Source organism: Ahaetulla prasina, chromosome 5 (assembly GCF_028640845.1).
Source record: "Ahaetulla prasina isolate Xishuangbanna chromosome 5, ASM2864084v1, whole genome shotgun sequence".
NCBI lineage: Eukaryota > Metazoa > Chordata > Lepidosauria > Squamata > Colubridae > Ahaetulla > Ahaetulla prasina.
This window is the reverse complement of record NC_080543.1, coordinates 25,211,959-25,233,703: the sequence shown is the minus strand read 5'-3', so window position 1 is coordinate 25,233,703 and position 21,745 is coordinate 25,211,959. Positions and strand designations below refer to the sequence as shown.

The window sequence follows — 21,745 nt, the reverse complement described above, 5'->3', positions numbered from 1 at the left end:
GTATATGTTCCAAACTGATCCTAAAGCAATAGTCAGTTTTACTGACATACTGGTTCACAAATATACAACCAAAGACTTTTTATTAAAATGATGGTCTTAATTCACATGCTGTGATGTTTTATTCATGTACCTTTTGACACATAAAATTCTTCTTTTTGAGAGCCCTGATGGCCTTCAAGTGCTGCTATGCTGATGATACTGCATGCAAATGCATTGGGAGATTGAAAGCACAGCCTGCTATTTATATATTATATTGCAAATTAAGAAGAGGTCTACTGCCTCTGGAGGAACAGACACTGCAGGCTTCAGGCAGATCTATGGAAGGAGGAACAAGATAATTTACGTCCTCCCTCAACACATTGTTTTGATCTTGAAATTTGTGTAATTTCTCTCAGTCCTTTCTCTGCATTTTTAGCTACTATATATTCCCCCTGGAAGGAGTTAATCAGTTAGACCTGTCAGTATTACAGGAGTTTTTGAAAAGGTTCTGTCTAGCCTAGGTTGCAAATGCAAAAGACTCTTAAAAAGTAGTAGTGACACTATGGCCAAGATGGGAGATGTGTTATTCAAAAATTATATTTGTTATGGGAACTAAGGTGAATTTAGTTTTATTTGCTACTTTCTCCCTAGTAATTGTAGCTGTTTATAGACTTTATTCTGACATGTAGAAATCGAATACAAAACCAAACTGAACTATGTAACATAAATGCAAGTTTTAATTTAAGCATATCATAGAATATAGCCAAATATTGATGCCAATTCTCTCAGCATCTTTTTGATGGCCCTTAAAGCAGTATTTAATTTAGGCTAGGTAACCTGAGGTCACTACTTTCTTTTTTTGTTTGTTTGCTTTTAATTTTAAGGCTACCTCTTAGCTAATGATACTCAGGGAGAGACTCCGCTAATACCTCCAGAAATAATGGAGTATTCCATTAAGCATTCAACTGAGGTTGACATCAATACAACGCTTCAAATTCTTGGATCTCCAGGAGAAAAGGCCTCTTCCATTCCAGGGTACAACAGAACCGATTCTGTTATTAGGTAATTTATTTAGTATTTTAATGCCAAATATTGAACCGTAAATCAGAAATAGATAGGGCTATCATTGTAAATTATTAATCCATGATAATAATGTGAATGTCAGAACTGGTGAAAGAAAGTTAAATAGGCTTTCTGTAGAATTAAGGTGTAGTGACCTAATATTGATGACTGAGGGGGAAAAAATGTAATATAGTTAAAGTTTTTTCCTCTAAGCAAACATTACGATGCACTGTGGTATAAGTAAAATGGGAGGGGAGGGGTGTTGGTATAAGAATAAGATAAATACCATTTTTGGAGGACAGTGTGTCAGACAAAGGAAGTACATTGCTTATTCAGTGAAAATGAAATGAGTTGTTGTGAACATGCTTACAGGCATGTGACATGGGTGCATCTTTAAATCAAAATAAATATCTTATAGCAAGGCAGAAATGACTATTCAGAATGTGTTTCCCAGAACATATATTCAGTTTTGTAAGCCAGCATGAAGTCACAGAATGCTTTCTAAGTCACTAAAATTAAAATTCTCAAGTAATTTGTTGGTAAAAATTCAGAGAACTGTGTGGAGAATGTGTTAAAGGGTTTTACTCTGTTAAAAGAGGAATACCTGTTTCTAACATCTCTCAATAAGGGAGCATTTTGAATTAAATTTTTAGTATCTATCTGTTTTAAAAACTTTTGTTTTATAACAGAAAAACAGTGTCTTTATTAATATGCATATGGTCTCTATTATTTGCTGTAATAAAACTGCTACACTGAGACCATATATGGTCTGTAATGTAAGTGTTGGCAGCAATAAGTATTTTCTGCAGATATCAAGATTAAGTTTCTAAAAGTAAGGAGAGATGGACATAGAACTCTTAAATTTTAAGGAAATAAATACTTTGACTGTTTAAAAGATAAATTTGAGCCAGTATACCACAGACACTCTGCATTTCCAGAATACTTATAAAGCCACTTTTCACACCAGGATAGCAAGTTTTTCAGCAGTTCCTTCATGTTTACAGGAATTGACTAAATAGAAGATATATGGTGGTTGTTGCAGAGACATCTTGTAGTGATACTAAGAAATACATTTCTAAGGTATCAGCCTACCAGCCCAGCACTGCCTTCTGTTTGGTTAAAGTTCCCCAGGTGTGTGAGTTAAAAGTCTATTCCAACTGGGCTGCCTCAGAGCATGTAAACGGGAGGTGCAAGATAATTCATTTGGTGTTCCTTTTTGGGGATCTGCCATTGCATCACTTTCCCTCTTTCCTCCAAGATACTTACGATCCTCTGAAGAGATTGTTTTCTTTGGGTTAACATGCTCCTTCAGGGATTAAATAACTGAAAATCAATGCTGTGTCTTGGAAAACTCTTCAGCAATATTAAACTAGTCTTGGACTGAAGAGTTATAAGGTTAACTGGTATAAAGTCTCAATAAAAATTTCAAATACTCTAAACTGGTTTGTTGCATTAATCTTGGAGAATTAGTTCTTCCTGCAACAATTACCTGAGATTTCCAAATTAAAGATTGAGGATTTTCATACTACCTCTAAAGTAAAGAATAGGCAGTATAGGCCGCTATTCAGTGGCTGAAAGAGTGAATACGTGGAAAACTTAGTGTTTCAAACAGGAAACAGTGTTTTCTACTGATAGAAATGGTGACGCTGATCATGTCACTCAGTTATTCCCTTGACAAAACCTAAAAAAAAGAAAAGGTTTCATGTGTTTAAGCATAAATCAACATCAGTGAGTGTTAGGGGAAAATTACTGTATCTTTGATTTCCTTCAGGTTACTGTCTTCTATTCTAAGAGTTTCGGAAGTGGAGTCTCGAGCAATAAGAGCAGATCTTACGCACCTTCTGAGCCCGCAAATGGGAAAAGATATTGTGTGGTTCCTCAAACGGTGGGCAAAAACCTATCTCCTTGTAGATGAAAAGCTATATGACCAGGTAAAACAATTTAAATTTGTAGACATTTTTTTCGTGCTTTAAGAAATTTCAAATTTGGGAATTCTGAGATTTTGCAACAAACTGCATGAGCTTATTCATTGCAGTACTTAAGTATGATTTGATCTAAATGTACAATGAAAGCGTTCTTTATAAATAATAGATAAAGATGTTCCTTATAAATAATAAAGAGACTTTAGAATGGTTCTTAGGAAATTTATATATGGGAAAAAGCATTCAAAATAGCACACCATTTTTTATGTTCTGAAATGATAATCTCCCCTCTCAGCTGCTTCTGCTGTATGGATGATCACCTATATTCCTCTAAAATTAGTGGGCTCATGCATGCGGAAATACGATAATGCAGCTGCCCCTAACCCTTTGGGTGCCAGGGACCAGTTCCATGGAGTGCAGTTTTTCTGTGGACTGAGGAGGGGGAGCATGGTTTTGTGCGCTGCCTAGTTCTCGTGCTTGCTAAGATAGAGCTTCATTCACATGCCTGGCCCGGTTCCTGGCAGTCTTGAAGCAGTGCTGGTCTCTGACCTGGGGATTGGGGACTCCTGTTATAATGAATCTGTCTATTAAATCTGTATGTCCCTTCAATTATGTTATTCCTAATGCATTTTTTAACAAAACAGATACGTATTTTTAGCTTACAATAAACAAAAGAAAGCTATGGAGTCAGACAATGTTCTTATCAATACAATGTACTACATTCTGTGGCATTCATAAATATTAACTTTTTTTTTTTAGATAAGCTTGCCATTCAATACCGCATTTGGTGCTGACACTGAGGGTGCCCAATGGATTGTGGGCTACCTTTTAGAAAAAGTACTCAGCAATCTTGCAGTATGGAGTTCTGAGCAAGAACTTGCCAATGACACTGTGCAGCTACTGGTAACTTTGGTAGAAAGGAGGGAGAGGTAAGCCTAAAAGTTATACTCCTAGATGAAAAAAATGAATGTTTTTCTAAGAGTCCTGTGAGAATTTCTGGACCAAACTAGATGTTAGTAGACTCTGTGAACATATAAATAGTAACTGTGAGAAGTATTAGTAGTACTGAAACAACTACCTGGTGCCATCTATCTGGAAGGCGGATAGATGAAATATTTTTGTTCATTTTTCATGGGTCAATGAGTTATATACAAAATAGATACGTTAAACTTAATAGAGTTTAAAATTCCAAATTTGTATCTTTTGAGGACAAATCACATAACCAGCATACATCTGGGCTACAATATAGATTGCTTGCCCATCAAAAATATGTTGTAAAGATACATGTTTGAACTGCTTCAGAAGAGTTTTAGGCATACATTGAGGAAAATAGGAAGAGATTAAAATGGTTAGAAATGTTCTTACTATCCAATAAGTTCACAAGCAAGCTGATACTGTTTGAACGAACTGCATTGCAGGTAGTCCTTGACTTACAATAGCAATTGGGGGTGGATTTCCAATTATAAATTATTACAGGTTATAAATCGAGTTCCCACCTGACTGAACCCAATTTTACAACATTTTTTGCAGTGGTCATTAAGCAAACACCACAGTCTTAAGAGCAACCCATTTTCCAAAATGGGCACTTGTTCCAGACCTGTCGTAATTTCAAATGATCTTTTAAAGATTGGTCATAAGTTGAGGACAATCTTACTTAGCTGCTAAAATGTAAATACTTAATTTACAAAATGATTCTTTCTAGAAGCTTGATGAGTCTAGTGCTAAGCTACCATTGTTTAGATATCATACTTATTTCCAAGGCATGGAACATGATTGTGATAACTGTTTTTGATTTGATCAACCCCAAGAATTAAAAAGACAATTTACCACGCCTCAGTTTTACTGCTAATCTCTTCCAGAAACTGATTGCTTCATATTATTAAATAGAAATGGCAGTTCCAAAGCTTACTTCTAAAATTCGTTTTAACTTGTGCTTATATATAAATATAAAAACATGTGCTATAGCCAGTTCAGGTTTAAGTGAGTTTCCAAAAGAAGAATATTGTCGGTAAGACATAAATTATTTTGTCCTATTTCTACTCATGAACAAAACAAAGGGGAATAATTTTTTTGGACGACACTTAATACTAGTGCCACCACACACCATGTAATTAGATAAGTATTTGTTAAGAATCTGTTTACATTTTTATCTGGGAGAAAGCTGGTTTTATTTAATTGTTCCAGGCTATTGCATTGTTATTTATTGTGTTTCAATGTTTTTCTGTAAGGGCAAATTTAGTAATTCAGTGTGAAAACTGGTGGAACTTAGCAAAACAATTTGCCAGACGGAATCCCCCTCTTCACTTTTTATCCAGTTCAGTGCAACGTACATTAATGAAAGCCTTAGTTCTTGGGGGTTTTGCTCATATGGATGGAGATACCAAACAGCAGTACTGGACAGAAGTAAGTGCAGTCTCTGCTTCAAAATTTGGGATGAGTGATATCAGCAAGTGACAGTTTGGCATTCAGTAGTCTTGATTTGTTTTCCTTGTTGACTTTATTATTTTATTTCTTTATTTATTGGAATTTGTCAAACAAAATGAGTGCATACAAAATATATTGGTGGTGTATAACTGCATATTCTCAAAATACAATACTTTTCTATCTATTTTCTCATCATTTATTAACAGAAATTAGTTATTCAGGGATAAAGAAAGAAATCTGTTGCCAGCCTTATTTTTGATTCTGGATTGGGAAATCATGGGATATATTATCTTGAACTGCAAAAATACTAATTCTTATAATTTGAATGCAACAATAAGTTGAGTTAAATAATATATTTAAATACTTTAACAGTCATTCTTGATATTCATGCATCAATGCTTTCATTTTTATTGTTGAAAATTAAAGTTCTAATATCGGTCATTGTGCTATCAAAGAATGTCATAAAATTCCATGAAAAATGTTCTGGACCTAGAATAAAAAATATTAAACAAATGAAATCTAATCATAATATCTTATGTCTGACTTTCCTTTTTATTTATTTTTTCCTCTTTTTCATTTTGTGCAATGTTGCTTAGTTATAAATACTGATTTAGCATATTTTAGGAAAAAAAATTGCGGATACACAGAAAAAGGTATTTAAATAAAAACAGTCCACCCATCATTTTATCTCCACAGTTCAAGACTGCTCCTGTCCACTGGGTCATTCATCTGCATCCTTTAGATCAGGGGTGTCAAACTCGCGTGGTCACGGCATCATCATGTGACATTTTGGGACTTTCCCCCCCTTCACTAAACAGGGCGTGGCCAGCACCTGACACATCCAGCCTGCGGCCCGCGAGTTTGACAGCCTTGCTTTAGATCATTATTTTACAACCTCAGCAACTTTTAAGATGCATTGACCTCAACTCCCAGAAATTGAAGTCCACACATCTTAAAAGATGCTGAAGTTGAGAGGCATTGCTTTAGAACAGGGGTGTCAAACTGGATTTCTTCAAGGGCCGGATCAGCATTGTAGTTGTCCTCCACGGGCTGGCTGGTGGAGAAAACAAGACGGATGGCAGACGGGACGGATGCCTCCTGCAGCACCCTGCTGGCCAAAACAGGATGGGGGGGGCATTTTCGCTAGCAGAGGCACCATGGGCCTCTTTGCTATTTCCAGGCCATCCCCGCAGGCCAGATCTAAGTACTCCGTGGGCCGGATCTGGCCCATGGGCCTTGGGTTTGACACCCTTGCTTTAGAAGCTGTTTTGAGAGAGTGCCTAATGTAGTGTGTTGGGAAGTGTCAGTAGCCGCACAGTGCATCATTCCAAAGACCTCAGAACGATGATTCTGGAGGGTATATCAGAACACTCACCTGTTCCGGAGAACGGTGGGCCATTAATAGAAGGATGTGGCTGCTGCAAGGGGAAAGTTGAATGGATCTGAAATTACCACCTCAATCCTATTCTCCATCTCCATTTTCCTGGAGCTGTTTAGCTGTTTAGCAAAGGCCACATTTTGCCAAATATACCTCTTCTGCATACACACATTCATGTGAACACTCACACGTGTATAGAGAAAGGAAAACAGACACAAACTAAAAAATTAGAGGAATACTTCGGGGGAAAAAAGTTTTCCCCTTTTTTCCCCTTCATTTTAGCTATAGATATGTTCCGTTGCCTTCCAGGATTTAAGCATGTGATATTTCTTAATCAATACTTCCTGTTTCCTTTTCAAGGAAGCTTCTCAAAAAATGACTTTTTAAAATAGTGTGACGTGTGTTTAAAAAATGTGACTGCAAAAATAAAGGCTGTATTCTTGAGCCAGAAACAGCTAGTTGTAAAATTTTACAATGGATAATGAGCCTTTTGGCAAACAAAATATTATACAAAGCCAGATAGGACAAGTCAACATAAAAGAATTCAAACCATGCTTATCAGGTTTTGGAGGCCTAATGTGTTCATGATGTTTTAAAAGAGCAAGAAATGATATGACTCCTCTAGTGAGACTCCAGAGACAACTGTTGTGACTCAGTTTCTCCACACATCTCTTCCACAATTGTTTAAAACAATACCACTAGCCTTTTACAATCCAATTTTGCTGTGGATGCCCCAAAAGTGATTTTTCAAACTTTCTTAGTTTTTTTTTTTTTCTTCATGAAAACTTTTCTCAATCGGGAAGCTTCTTCATTTCTGACTGAAGGGAAAAAAAATAATAAGAAAGTCAAGTTGCCTCTGGGGAAAAAAAACACCTTTGAGACAACCATGACCTGGATGATTGAGGATCTCCGTAGGCATTTTGCTATGGACATTTACTACCTGTTAAAACACCTTGCTCTTTAAAATCAATCGGAAGGGCACTCCCTCTGCCTTCAAAGTTGATTTTTAACTTGTTTTTATTTTTACATTTTAACCCTGATCTTAAAAGTATTTTTGTGGTTTTATGGCTTTTGTTTATTACCCGTCCAGAGTCAGTTAGACAATGCAGTGTGATAGTTCAGCCTTTTTTTTTTTTTAGCCATAAAATTTGGCTTAAAATTTACATACGTACTGCTTTTTCAAAATCGGTGTTCCTTTAGCATTTTGAGGTTTTTGGCTGGGTATGTTTTAGACATAATATTCAAACAAGAAATAAATAATTTATTTATTTACTTATTTATTTATCATATTTAGAAACCGCAGAGGGATTTTAGTCAGCGGGCATTGCCAACTTATTTAGAGATGAAGTAATGCCTCTATGATCAATCTTAAACTTCCTCCAGTCTAGGTTGTGTTATATATAAAAAAATACTATTATCCAAATAAGTGAAAAATCTTTGGGTCAAAACTCTTTCTTACTGCAGCTTTCTGCAGGAAAGATACAGTATACTTCTTTTTATTTTTGTTTTGCAGGTTCTTCAGCCACTGCAACAACGATTCTTAAATGTGATAAACCAAGAAAACTTCCAACAAATCTGCCAGGAGGAGGAGGTGAAACAGGAAATCACTGCCACCTTAGAAGCACTTTGTGGTATTGCTGAGGCTACCCAGATAGACAATGTAGCAATTCTCTTTAATTTTCTGATGGACTTCCTTACAAACTGCATTGGACTAATGGAGGTGTACAAGAATACACCAGAGACTGTTAACCTCATTATAGAAGTTTTTGTTGAAGTTGCACATAAACAAATATGCTATCTTGGAGAGGTAAATAAATTTAAAAATATATTCTAAACATAGGATATATGCTGGAAATGTACATATCAATTTCTTTTCACACCCTTTTGTATTTTATTTCTAATAAAAGAAATCACTGACCTCTGTAAATTGAAGCATTTCCATATTTTGGAAGAATCTTTTGAAGAGCTTGGAATTTCTAAACATTTTTAGTATTATCAGTTAGGTTAAATTAAAACTGAGAGTTGATGATTCACAACATGATGCATTTGTTTCTTTTAGAATATTTTCCTTCATCATTGTGCTGATTTGTCCATTTGGAGAGGGTTTGGGTTAGATATTATTTATGCCTCATGCTTTGCTTGCATTATTTTATGACCATCTGTGTGTTGAGGCTGTGTGCTGTCAGATAATGGAGAATATGACCATGTCTAGAAGAATACAGTAGAACCTCTGGTCATGAACATGTCTGACCACGAAATTGGGTTCCAACCAAAAAATGCACAATTTTTTTTTTCATGGCTGATTTCCCCTTTTGTACCTTTTTTTTTTTTTTGGTAAGCACCAAATTTCCAAAATTAGGTTCGGGTCATGACCAAATCAGTTTGTGACCAAAGTTATGGAACCAATTGTGGTCGTGACTATAGGTTCTATTGTACTGGTAGTTCTCGACTTATAACCATTTGCATAGTGATCATTTAAAGTTACAATGGCATTGAAAAAGTGACTTATGACTGTTTTTCACACTTACAGCCATTGCAGTAATTACCATGGTCGTGTGATCAAAATTTAGATGCTTGGCAACTGGCTCATATTTATGATGGTTGCAGTGTCCCAGGGTCATGTGATCATCTTTTGTGACCTTCAGACAAGCAAACTCATTGTGGAGCCAGATTCACTTTACAACCATGTTACTAACTTAACCACTGGAGTGATTCACTTAACAACTGTGGCAAGAAAGGTCATAAACTGAGACTAATCTCACTTAACAACTGCCCTCACTTATTAACAGAAAAATTAAACTCAATTGTGGTTGTAAATCAAGGAGTACCTGTACAGGTTCTCATCAACAGAATATTTACTGCCTCAGAAACTGTAACTTAACTGTATGCCCCAATGTTAACTGCTAAAGATAACATTGGATTATTCCAGCCACAGGGCTCTTAAACATGGATAAATTAATAATACCAAGAGATAGAATTACCTACAAAATGTTATAACTATACAATAGAAATTCTACACTGCTTAAATTTATGCCTGACAATGTGATTTACTATGTTGGAGAGTATTCCCTTCGAGCAATAGGATTAATAATGATTAAGAATTATTTTATTGTTTTAAACCCTTGCTATAAATGGAGTATATTCTGCTTAGTATCAGTTGCAACTGAAGTGGTTTCAAGGCCTGAGCAATAAGTACATTCTAGCAAGTGTATATCCTTCATTAAGCCTTCTTTTCTTTTTTCATTATTTTTTTTCTTTTGCAGTCTAAAGCCATGAATTTATATGAAGCTTGTCTGACCCTACTTCAAGTATATTCCAAGAATAATTTAGGTAGACAACGAATAGATGTTACAGCAGAAGAGGACCAATACCAGGATCTTCTTCTCATTATGGAGCTTCTCACTAACCTACTTTCAAAAGAATTTATAGATTTCAGTGATACAGGTAGGGAGAAATTTAGAACTGAAAATAACATGGATGAAACTTAAAGAGCTCTTTATGTCTTGACACCAGTGTGTAATGAACAAATAACAGAACTCTGTTGGTTCGCTCTCTTAAATGTCAGAGTTAGTTGAGAAATGTAGCCAAATATCTTTTTAAAATATTATACATATTATACATATATACATACATACATAATACATACATACACACACACATATATATACACAGATGTTTTTGAAGCATTTGCATAAGGGCATTAAATCGAGGAGGTAGTCCTCGATTTATGACTTACAGATCCCCCCAAAAGCTACTTAGAACTTGGTTCCGAAGTTATGGCAGCTGCAGTTATTCACCCTTACAACTGACCACGGGAATATACAGCTCCCCCTCCACCTATCTCCCCAAAGGTGGGAGGGTGTGGGGTCCAGTGGCTTGGGAAGCAGGCCCAAGGCGACCCCAAGGAGCAGGAAGTGAAGTATGGGATGCCTCAAAATGGAGGAGACCTGAGGCAGGACCTGTTCATTTGATGACCTCATCAGGAAGAGCAGGAATGGGGGGGTTCATGAGGTTATCATGTGGCCAATATGACTTCCAACCTATCAGGGAGATGGGCAACATATACATTTAAATAAAAGGGAAGGAAGGAAGGAAGGAAGGAAGGAAGGAAGGAAAGGCTCCATTACAGTTGATGATTGAAAACTACCTGTAAATTGGTAAACCTGTATTTGTCTATTAATAATATATAAAACCATGCCCCAAGCAGATAATTATTCATTGTAAGCACAGTTCTTCATTGAATTTTATATTCATTTATCAGCCAAATCTTTGTGACTAATAAGATTACCGTTTGGGTTTTTTACCTTGTACATTTTGAACTATATGAAGATATGTTTAATTAAAAGTTAAGCAAATCATTAATGAATCATCGCTTTAAAATATATTAAAGTGGTCTGCCTTATGACAAATCTAAATTTGAAAAGTTTGAAATGTATGTATCTTATAATTGTATGTCTAGAGGTACATTAATTTTGACTACTGTAGAATACAAAATACCTTTTATAGTTTTTGTTAGAATTTCAGGCTTTCTTTCACCTTAAAATTGATTTCCTATTTTTCATGTTGAATGTCTGAGTCTTTTTATCCACCTCAGAACCCAAAGAAGAATAAGAAAAAAGCAGGTATAATTTAAATACGCCTCCCTGTACTGTTTAGTTTTTCTAAAGGAAACATGTTTTTAAGATCAACTGCAGAGGGCAAAGTTACGTTTGGTATCACCTTACTGAGATTCAAGCATTGCATTCCAATTACTTGAATTAATTTATGAAAGATTTCATGCTCACTAATGATGTATGAAATTCTAAGCTTGGTGTTCAGAAAATATTTGCAGATAATTGAATTTGTTCTTATATTCCTATATTTCTCCCCTCTTCCCCATCTTTTTAGATGAAGTATTTAGGGGACATGAACCCGGGCAAGCAACAAACAGATCCGTATCGGCAGCAGATGTTGTCTTATATGGAGTGAACCTAATCCTGCCTTTAATGTCCCAAGATTTGCTAAAGGTATGTACGGTGCCATGGAAGGTTGCAGAAAAAGATGGGAAATTTTGACAGTTCTTCCAAAAATTTTAATCATTATAATTGTGTTTCTAAATAGGACCATGTATTTTTTACTATTACCAGTATTCTTATGGCTGACTGAAAATGGCCACTGGCACTAACTCAAGAGCTTCAGACAAGCTCATGCCTGCCTTTAAACAGCCTTTTAAACCTAGTACTGTTTAAATGTGTTAATAGTACAATCTGTAGAATACTTTGGTATTGGAGGATTAGTGTAATGAAGCAGTTAATATGCTAGGTTGAGACTGAGGAAATGCATGGTACCTCCCTTGGGTTACAATTTTCAGAAGTCTTTAATTGTAAATCAGCTTCACCAGAGTTTATCACAATAAGTGATCTATGGTTTCAACAATGGGCCATGAATTACAAAAATATGTCAGCTTTAATTCTGTATTGATCTCAAAAACCTAGGACTATATATGTATTACAAATGGTGAAACATATAAAACAAATAACCCTTGATTTTGAATGCCTGATATTTGTATTCTTCAAAGGTAATTATTAAGAAGCCTCATTAACATGAACTTATTTACTTTTTCCTTCCATAGTTTCCATCACTATGTAATCAGTACTACAAACTAATTACTTTTATTTGTGAAATATTTCCTGAGAAAATTCCACAGCTTCCGGAAGACTTGTTTAAAAGCCTTATGTATTCATTAGAATTGGGGATGACATCGTATCCTTTAAGATCTTCTTTTTGGGGAGCAGGGAAAGGACTTATTGAGTTGATCTCTTTACTTTTCTTTCTTTAAATCATTACATTACTGTATACTTGATATATACCCTTTTAAGCCTTAAGAATGTCAAGAATTTCAGTTATTGATTACTTACCTGAACATTTGCATTGTGTTGTTTTTTAATTATCAAAGTTATTTTATGTGAGGGAATCCACTTATTTCTTATTTTATTTTGGCAGAGAATCTAATACAATCTTCCATCAGGTTTTGCATATTCTTTGCTTAAAGTAACATATCTTTATAATGAGAAGCAGTTATTCATTTATTGTAATTTTCCCATCCTGCCACCAGTAAGAACCAGGATACATGTGCACCAGATTGTTTAAGCCTGATGCTAGAGTACTCTAGCATTTAAAATATTATGAGAATTCCCCGATAGGAAAAATAAAACCACTTTTATAATTTTGCAGGGATGGAATCTGTGGTCCTTATTCAGTTTCTAGATTCAATAACATTTTAATGTAAAAATATTGAGATATTCTGTGCTTCTCGCTCATTTGCTACAAGCTGTTGTGGCCCTTTACACTTGATTATTTGTTTCAGCCCTAAATTCTCCCTCTTTACTTTCCTTAGTTATATTTGATTTAAACATAGAAATGCAATAAGAGCAGTTTCTAGGAAGAAATAACAGAGGAGGAACCAATTTCAACCAGTTAGTGGTAATCTTAGCTTGAAATATATAGGAAAATGGCAGTTTTTAACTTCTGTTTACTGGTTTTCCTGACATACTGTATAATTTCCAAATACCCCCCAAAGGAATAAATGTATTTCTTGACTTTGAGTAATCAGAATGAGTTCAGATGTTTGCCAACTCTGCTTAGAAGCTCTAACACCATTAGCAGAACAATGTGCAAAAACACAGGAATCAGAGTCATCCCTCTTTTTAGCAACAAGACACTTTCTTAAGGTAAGAGACACCATTTCATATATTACTATCTAATATTGTGGCTTGGATTTCAGCATAGCACAACACCATCGTGTAATATTGTTGGTGTTGGCAGCTTTCCCCAATGGTGGGACTGCATGTTTGACCTAGCTGTTGAAAATTCTGGGAATTCCAGCTCAGTTCATAGGCACGGTGCTGTATTGGCAAATACAATATTGGAAAATAGGAAATAGAGGCTATGGGGCAGAAGCCTTAGTGATCCTTCAAAAAACTTTGAGAATGAACCTTACGCCATATTACTTACTGGAAGCCACTTGCCAGAGGAGCTTTTTGGATGCAAGCCAGTAATCAGGTTAAAACCACATTTGATGCCAGTTTTTGTAAAATGAACTCTGCTTTTTTATATGTTTAGATTATTGGCTACTGAGGAGCCCAAGTAATCTACTATTTAAAAGTACCCAGTTTGTCCACCAGAAAATTCATTGTTCTGTGCCCATGGGAGTCAGCTATATTAGTAAGGAAATTAAAAATTCTTAACACAATTAAACATAGATTGGGGTCTCTGTTTCAGCCATTTACCCTCCGTTTGTTATATGGTGATAACGTTGTTTTAACTTACACATAGTTACAAGCAATTATGTATTTCATTTGAAAGTTAATTTTTAGTCCTCATCTTAAAACACAAGCTTCTACAAAGTAGTTGTCACTTTCATCTTAGCACAATTTTTTCTTAAAATGTCAGGATATAAAGTTTTGTTTTTACATTTTAGATGGTTTTTGATATGCTGGTACTGCAAAAGCACAATACAGAGATGACAGCTGCAGCAGGAGAAGCATTTTATACATTAGTATGTTTGCATCAGGTATGATATTTTATGATGTCATAATCTCTTGCATGTTCCGTAATGTTTAGGGGTCATAGAGGTTTATAATTGAATCTTACAGTCAGATAGAATTAATTTGATGACTTGAGGGAAGCCACTATCTCTTTATTTTAAAGAAATGTTCCTAGCATCCAAAATTGGAAATATACTTACATTGTAATTCTGTTAACAAGTCAGTCTATAGGAAGCCAGAATTAATTTTTACTAATAAATTTTCTTCTGAAATATAAATGTGATTATTTTCTTTACAGGCAGAATATTCTGAATTAGTTGAAACTTTACTATCAAGTCAGCAAGATCCCATAATTTACCAGCGGTTAGCAGATGCTTTCAACAAACTTACTGCAAGCAGCACTCCGCCTACGCTGGACCGTAAGCAGAAGATGGCCTTCCTCAAAAGTCTAGAAGACTTTATGTCAAATGTCGGTGGTCTTCTCTGTGTAAAATAAATACCAGAACTGTATGCCTAACTTAGACCCTTTTTGCAAAATGCACTGAAAAATGCTGAAAGCTGACGTAATCTTAAATGCCTGTTGCTGGGTTTTTTGCAGTCATCTCAAATTTCAGAGAGCCTGGAAGTTTTGAGCAGTGGAATAGGAGATGTCAACTCTAAAATCAGCTTCTGCTAATATGTGTTAGCCACCGTCTGTCATATACCTTTTATGTTGTACAGAATAAAAACAGAAAAACTGAAATGTTTAAAAGAATTCCACAAGTGCATATAGACATGGGCACAGTAAAAAAAACAAAAAACCAAGAATCAGTGCCTTGTCCCAGAAGTCCTCAAGTAGTGATGAATCAAACTCCTATAATATTTTTTGTTATTACTAGAAGCCCTTTTTGGTGTGTGATTTAGACACATACAGAACTGTAAAACAATCCTAAGCTTTATTTTTCCTCTCCGAAAACTGTGTGTAAACCCAGTGAAGAAAAAAACCACCAAATGATATTTTTTAACTTGGATTTAGTGTTTTTTTGGGGGTTGTTTTGTTTTTTTTTTTGCTTTTTTTTACATCAACCTGGCGTTGCATGTTTGTGTAATACAACTTTTTACATTATATGCTGCTGCCCTAAAGTTCAGAAAGAAGAAAGGTGTATATTTTTGTTTCCCCTGAAATGAACTTTAGGAACTGTAGCCATTTCATTGCCTTAATTTAAAACAAAAAAATAGCTGAAATAAGTTAGGTGAGTTATCTAAGGCAAGCTTTGAATCTTCAAAACTGGTTTAGAATGTTGGCACTAAGCTGCCATGTATCTGTTTGCAGCCCTTGTGTGTTGAGAGTATTATGTCTATGAGTGTAAACAAAAATCAATGTACACCTTTACTTTTAATATTTGTTGAGTCACACCCATGTCATACACAACTGCAGTGTATTTCAAGATTGAATTGTTTGCTGAAGCAATAATGTTTCAAATTATGTAAATTATTGATTTCTACATTTTTTTTTTATGTTGGGGCATTAGATTCAGTGGCTAGACTACACAAGCATCAAACTCTTCTAGCAAAGGCCGTGCATGTTTGACTTCATGATTCAGAATATGGACCCGTGGTTTAATATTTTGCCACCATTGTCAAATTTAATAGTGCTTGTCTTCTGCTGCTCTGATCCCACTTGTTTGGTGTGATGGCACTTTAACTATGTAAGATTACCTGTATGGTTTCATCCTGCACTCACCAAATAGGAGGTTGCCATGGGAACAAAGTGGCAGGATATCAAGAATATGGAAGCAGAACATTTATTCATAATTGTAAGCCAAACTAAACCAACCAGAATATGTATGCTGCTGATTAAAAATAACCTTTTTTAATGAAGGAAGGAGATAAGTTGTCTCCAGAATCTTGTGCTTCATATTTGCAAGAACTAAGCTATTGGATATTAACAAAGAAATATTTTTACATTTTATATAGAAATGTAAGCCCTCACTTCATCCTAGCATCATGTTTGCAATTCCATGCCAGTCTTGAGCTGTTCATCTCAACATTTAATCACACTACCCATAATTATTTATATATGATTTGAAATCTTTAATATTATAGAGTTTTATAAGGGTCCAAGACTTCTTTAATTCCTTCTCATTAAACCACAATCAGAAATCAAGGAAAAGACAGGCCATGGTTTGTAAATCTTTCCTATGAACTGTAATGTTTTCAAAAACTGAAGACTGGCTAGAGGAAGTTGCTTTCTTGAATAAATAAACAAAAAGGTTCAATAAAGAACGGCTTGGTTCAGAGATCTCTATGAACTAAATGGCTTGGCCTTCAGAGCATTCTGTGACAAACCCTTTGCACTTGATTTAGTTTAGTATGCATGAGTGTCTGAGCTGAGCAAATGATGGTTATTTAGCCATTGATTGGTCTCCTAAAAATAAGTTTTAAATAGATATTCCTAACGAACTAATCCATAACTTGCCATGATATCTGAACTGAGCCTAAGTTGTTCAATTCTCAATTATATTGTTCCATCTCTTTCTGTTAATGTTATTTGTAGAATAAGGGAATTGTTTTGGCTTCTGATTTGTTTTAAAAATTGGGTTTCTCCTGTGGCTCCAACATAATTATATGTTTTAATTATGATGAATTCTATATGTGTCTTTTAAAACTGTCTGTTAACATTTAAGTTTCTAAACCAATTTGCTTTCAAATTTTTACTCATGATGTTGAAACAAAATTCTACTGCCTATTTTTAAATTGATGGCAATTTATTGATAGGATGTAACTAAGCTCTCATTTATTGTGAACAATTCTAGCTTATAAAATTAGTGCTTAAAGGTGCCATGTGAACTTTTGGAAATGTGAGACATAATGTTTATCTCTGGAAACATTGAAGAGCCAGTTTGCACAATTTCCTTAAAGTGAAAATACTTGCAAGGCAACAATGAATTGTGCCCAAGAATTCCACTTTCTTGACTGTTTGGGGAAGAATCTGCTAAGTGGCCTGCTGGGCATTATTGGTTCGCTTCAAATTACTCTGTTCCAGATTTCTGCACAAATGAGTCGTGATTGTGCATAACAGGTCTTGGTAGATTGTTTCTAAATTGTCAAGGATTATTTGCAATTTTAAACTTGCTTCCCGGTTTAAAATTTATATGATATTAAAGGGACACTATCCAATACATTTTTATCTGAAATTTTGTAATTGTTAGAAATTTCTAAGGAGGTTATCTTTCCAGTTTTTGTATTTTTTTAAAAGTATGAATAATACTATCTTACCCCTACGCCATCCAACGTGTTTCCAGATGTAATACAATGAATCTCCACTCCTAAATGTTGACATTTTAACAATCCAGAATTGCTCTACTAATTGGGAAAGCTCACTCTGCAGCATAGACAGATTTTTCACACTGGAGAACTCTCTTATTGCTGTACTAGACTGTGTCCAGATCTACTTCTTTTAGTGAAAACACAGACAAAGCCAATGGAAGCCAATTAAAAAAAACATTTTAGTTAGCTGACATTCTTTGAGAATTTGGTTCAATATTCAATAACCCCAATGAGTCTGTCTTCAGGGAAACTTAGAGAAAAGGAAAACGAAGTAAAAAAACACTTGCTGTAAGATCCCATTATGCAACCTACAACTTTATAATTCAGACATACCAAATATGATGCTTTGATAGAGCAAACCATTTTCTTGGAATATCTTTCTAATGATAGCCATTGCTGTTCTTTATTTACTTTCAAATTATAAATTCAGCTCTATTGCTAGATTTTCAAAACATGAAAAACATGAATCACGTGCTTTCAGCATAGATAAACTGACCTTGCTTTTATTTTGGGTGTTGATAGTACTAATATGCATTTCAAAGAGGTCTGGAATTCTAATCTGAGCATGTTAAAATGCAATTCAAATATTAGGTTGCCATTTATTATATTTAGTGAAATATATACAACTTCCCTATAAAGACAGAATGTAAAAAAAAGATAAATTGCTTAAAATTCAAATTAATTGTCCTATTTGACAGCTAATTTATCACAATAGAAATTGAAATAATTCAACCTGGTCCCAGCAATTATTGGTGTTAAACATGTACAGTAGTAACATATCAGCTGCACAATAATACCAAAATCGTTTATAGTAGGATCCCGATTATTCTGTGATTTTATTTGAATGGTTTCCTCTAATGAACCACTTCCAAACAGAACTTAAACCATGCAAAAGAACTCCATCTGAAAAACCTTATAAATTTCTGGAACTGAAATTTAATAACAGCATTTTCCATCTTATTAATCTGTGAGCTGCTGAACTGCTTATATTTATGGGTTTATCTCATTATTCTGGGAGTACGCTTCATTGAAGATTATTTTAAAAGCAGATCTCAAAGTAATGAAAATCTATTTTTCCAAATCTTCTTTTCTGCAAAATTTTGCAAGTATAATATCACTTTTTGTGGCGCAACATGCTTTGTATGTCACTGTTCTGAAAATTTAGCAGCAATCACATTTCAATCGGATAGTCACAATTGGAAGCAATCTATTGAATTTTGTGGGCCTTTTGCATAGGCCCACGTAGCCTTGTGCTATGAATATTACTGTCACTGGCTATTACAGAAATGGAAAGCTTGGTCTGAAGCAAACAAAATAGAATGGCAGTTTTGAGATTACATGAGTTCCATAATTCCACTATTCATTACTGTAGTTGGAATTGCTGGAATATTCCATAAAATGAAGCCATATTCAATGTAATATAAATAATATAATAATTTTTAAAAACCCTTTTAAGCCAGAATATTGGGGAATGACGTACTTCTTGTTAAATATTTTTTTGTGTTTTGTCCATGTGCAATTACTGCTTTTTTTTTTTTTTACTATAAGCTGACTTGCTCTGAAGCGTAAAAATAGTTTTTCAGTTGTTTCTATCAAAGATAAATAAAAATAATGAATTCAGTTTTGCACTGATTCAGTCTTCTTGCTTTAGAATATCACTAGGATACAAGTTGAATTTGACCACTGCTCTTAGTAAACCAAGCTTTTAGAATGAGGAGACAGCCATAACCAAACGTGCAAAATATAATTAACTTCTTAACATCACTGATGCTATTTTGATCTTCTCACTTACTTCTTCTTTTGGAAGAAGTAAAACAGTTATTAAATTCAACCAATCAATTTTATTTATTATAGCCTTCAATTATTGAAATATTCGAATTACTGGAATTGAAACATACTTTATTTGCTATCCTTCAGATTTTGGTACTTAAACTTTATATCTAGCTGAATCTTACTAACATGAGTTGAGAACTTAACTGGAACGTTGAGTTTGCCAACTACACTTCTGTAATATGCATTGTTTTTAATTTTAATAATTTGTCTGTTTATTAAGCTCAAGAATTACTATCGATTTTCGTCAGTCTCTTTTTATTCCAGTCCCTTTGTGCAATGGAAAATATTTAAAACCACAGATTGTCTGAAATGAAATTTTGCTTTAAATTAATAAGATCTGGAATAAACTTGAAAGTCCTGGGGGGAAATGATTTGATACTATTTTTATGTAAAGAGACAGGTTTGTGCTGTCTTGCATGATTGGATTTGGATTCTTAGTATGGTTTCATTTTTTAATACACCTTCTATCCAAATAAAGCAGCCTGGTCAAAAAAAAAAGGAAAAGAGAAAAAGAAAATCATGAAGGTAGTTAAACAGCAAGAAATAATTTTGTTTTTCAAAGCGGTCTGCAATCTTAACCAGTTGTAACTGACAGTGGGTGTTTAGAAAGTAGAATAAATGTTTCGAATTGCATTTGAAAACTTCTCTGTAAATGTAAATCTTGGTGCTTCAATATGTGAATTTCAGTACTTTAATTTTTTTTATTAAAAAGGGGCAGGTTCTCATTAAATGTTTCATTGCATAAATGTGTTTAGTTAAAATTCCAACTCTTTTCTATTGCATCTAATCCTTGTTTTTATATGATCTCTTTTAAGGTTTGTCTTCAATTCTAAAGTGCATTAGATTGCCTTTTAACCAAAAAAGACTGAGGAATTATATGGGAACCTTATATTGTTTGTATCTGTTGAAAGATGGGTAATTACTACAAGAAAGAAAACTGCAAAGAAAACTGTCTGATTGTCTCTGATTCTTTGAACTAAGGGATCTTAATATAGTCTATCCCACTGCAAAATGGTTGGGGGAAGAATTTTCACTGGCCCCTAATAGATATATTTGCAATACTGTTTTAAATATTGTTGTTTCTACTGTACACTCTGCTTGTTATGCTCCATTACTTTTAAGTGTTTTGCTATTTTTGAACTATTGCTGTATTTCTAAGAAATCTCTTAAGAAAATTTCTTCTCACAACATCAGCACTACTGGCAGTGAATTCTTACATTCTTCTATCCATCCTTAATGAAAGACTGTTGGCCAAAATATTTTCGGACTGCTTTAAAGCTGTTAACGCACTTTTGTGACCTTATGGCTGTTGAAAATGAATTGTCTTGCAAATATTTTGATAAACATATGTACTCAATGAAAAACAAAATTGTACTGACTCAGGAAAGCAAGTTGCAGTAGATACCTGTCTCTTCTTTTAGAAGTGGAATATTTTAATCTGCATATTTTAAATTGCCAAATTATTTTAGAAGTTAGAACTTTAAAAAGTGGGGGGGGAGGTAATTTAATGTGAAGATGAACAGGTCTATTTATCTTTAAATGTTTTTGTTCTCCAAAGTTCATGAAGTTAAGTTATACGTTTACCTAACAGGTAACAAAGAGTCAAAGCTATATTAAGTTATTTTCTTCAGTAGACAATTGTGAGGAATAGGATGAAGGGGCAGGATAGTTAATTTGAGGCTGCTTGAAATATAGTCAAGACATACTTATTTAAATTATTTAAATCTTTGAATAGGATGTACTGAAAATAATTTGCTGATGGTTTAGCTAAATAATTATACATTACCTTTGAGATTATTGGAGAAGGATAATTGTCCTTTTCTTCAAAAATAGAAAAGGAGAATTTGACAAATTATGGACAGGTTAATCTAACATTAATATGTGGAAAGATTTTGGGGAGTAATTCATTAAATGTGGTAATTAAGATATCAGCATCAAGTCTTGACCCATTTCAATTACAGTAGCAATAAATGCACCATTGAAGGACCACGTTAAGACAGATTGTCAAGGAGAAAATCTATCTGGGTGGTCTCTAAGAATTGTCCATGACTTGATGGCACATAATCAATTAATCTTGACCATTACTTTATGAGGTAGCTTAGTTAGTAGATTATGGGAATGCTGTATGTAAACCATGACTTCCAAAAAGCATTTTTGACATGACATTCTGATTAGCAAATTAGGAAATATAGGTCACATATAGTTGATATAAAAATCACAATAATCAAATTAGAGTAAAATGCTATGTAGATGCCACACAATTTAGCCCTGGGTCCTGTACACATCAACATTTTTATTAATTTGGGCAAAGA

At 34.3% G+C, this 21,745-nt stretch overlaps 1 protein-coding gene across 2 annotated transcripts in view; it reads left to right on the top strand.

The window, feature by feature from the left end:
• Positions 1 to 19,931, top strand: part of XPO4 (exportin 4) — an 83,010-nt gene extending 63,079 nt beyond the window's left edge. For both annotated transcript variants that reach the window (XM_058185337.1, XM_058185338.1), the window contains 11 exons: positions 864 to 1,041; positions 2,813 to 2,972; positions 3,723 to 3,892; positions 5,192 to 5,366; positions 8,279 to 8,572; positions 10,029 to 10,209; positions 11,653 to 11,771; positions 12,377 to 12,507; positions 13,358 to 13,475; positions 14,225 to 14,317; positions 14,590 to 19,931. In XM_058185337.1, coding sequence (XP_058041320.1) covers positions 864 to 1,041; positions 2,813 to 2,972; positions 3,723 to 3,892; positions 5,192 to 5,366; positions 8,279 to 8,572; positions 10,029 to 10,209; positions 11,653 to 11,771; positions 12,377 to 12,507; positions 13,358 to 13,475; positions 14,225 to 14,317; positions 14,590 to 14,787 — 1,817 coding nt within the window. In that variant the 3' untranslated portion in view covers positions 14,788 to 19,931. The remainder of the gene's footprint in view (positions 1 to 863; positions 1,042 to 2,812; positions 2,973 to 3,722; positions 3,893 to 5,191; positions 5,367 to 8,278; positions 8,573 to 10,028; positions 10,210 to 11,652; positions 11,772 to 12,376; positions 12,508 to 13,357; positions 13,476 to 14,224; positions 14,318 to 14,589) is intronic.
• Positions 19,932 to 21,745: the final 1,814 nt, after the last annotated feature.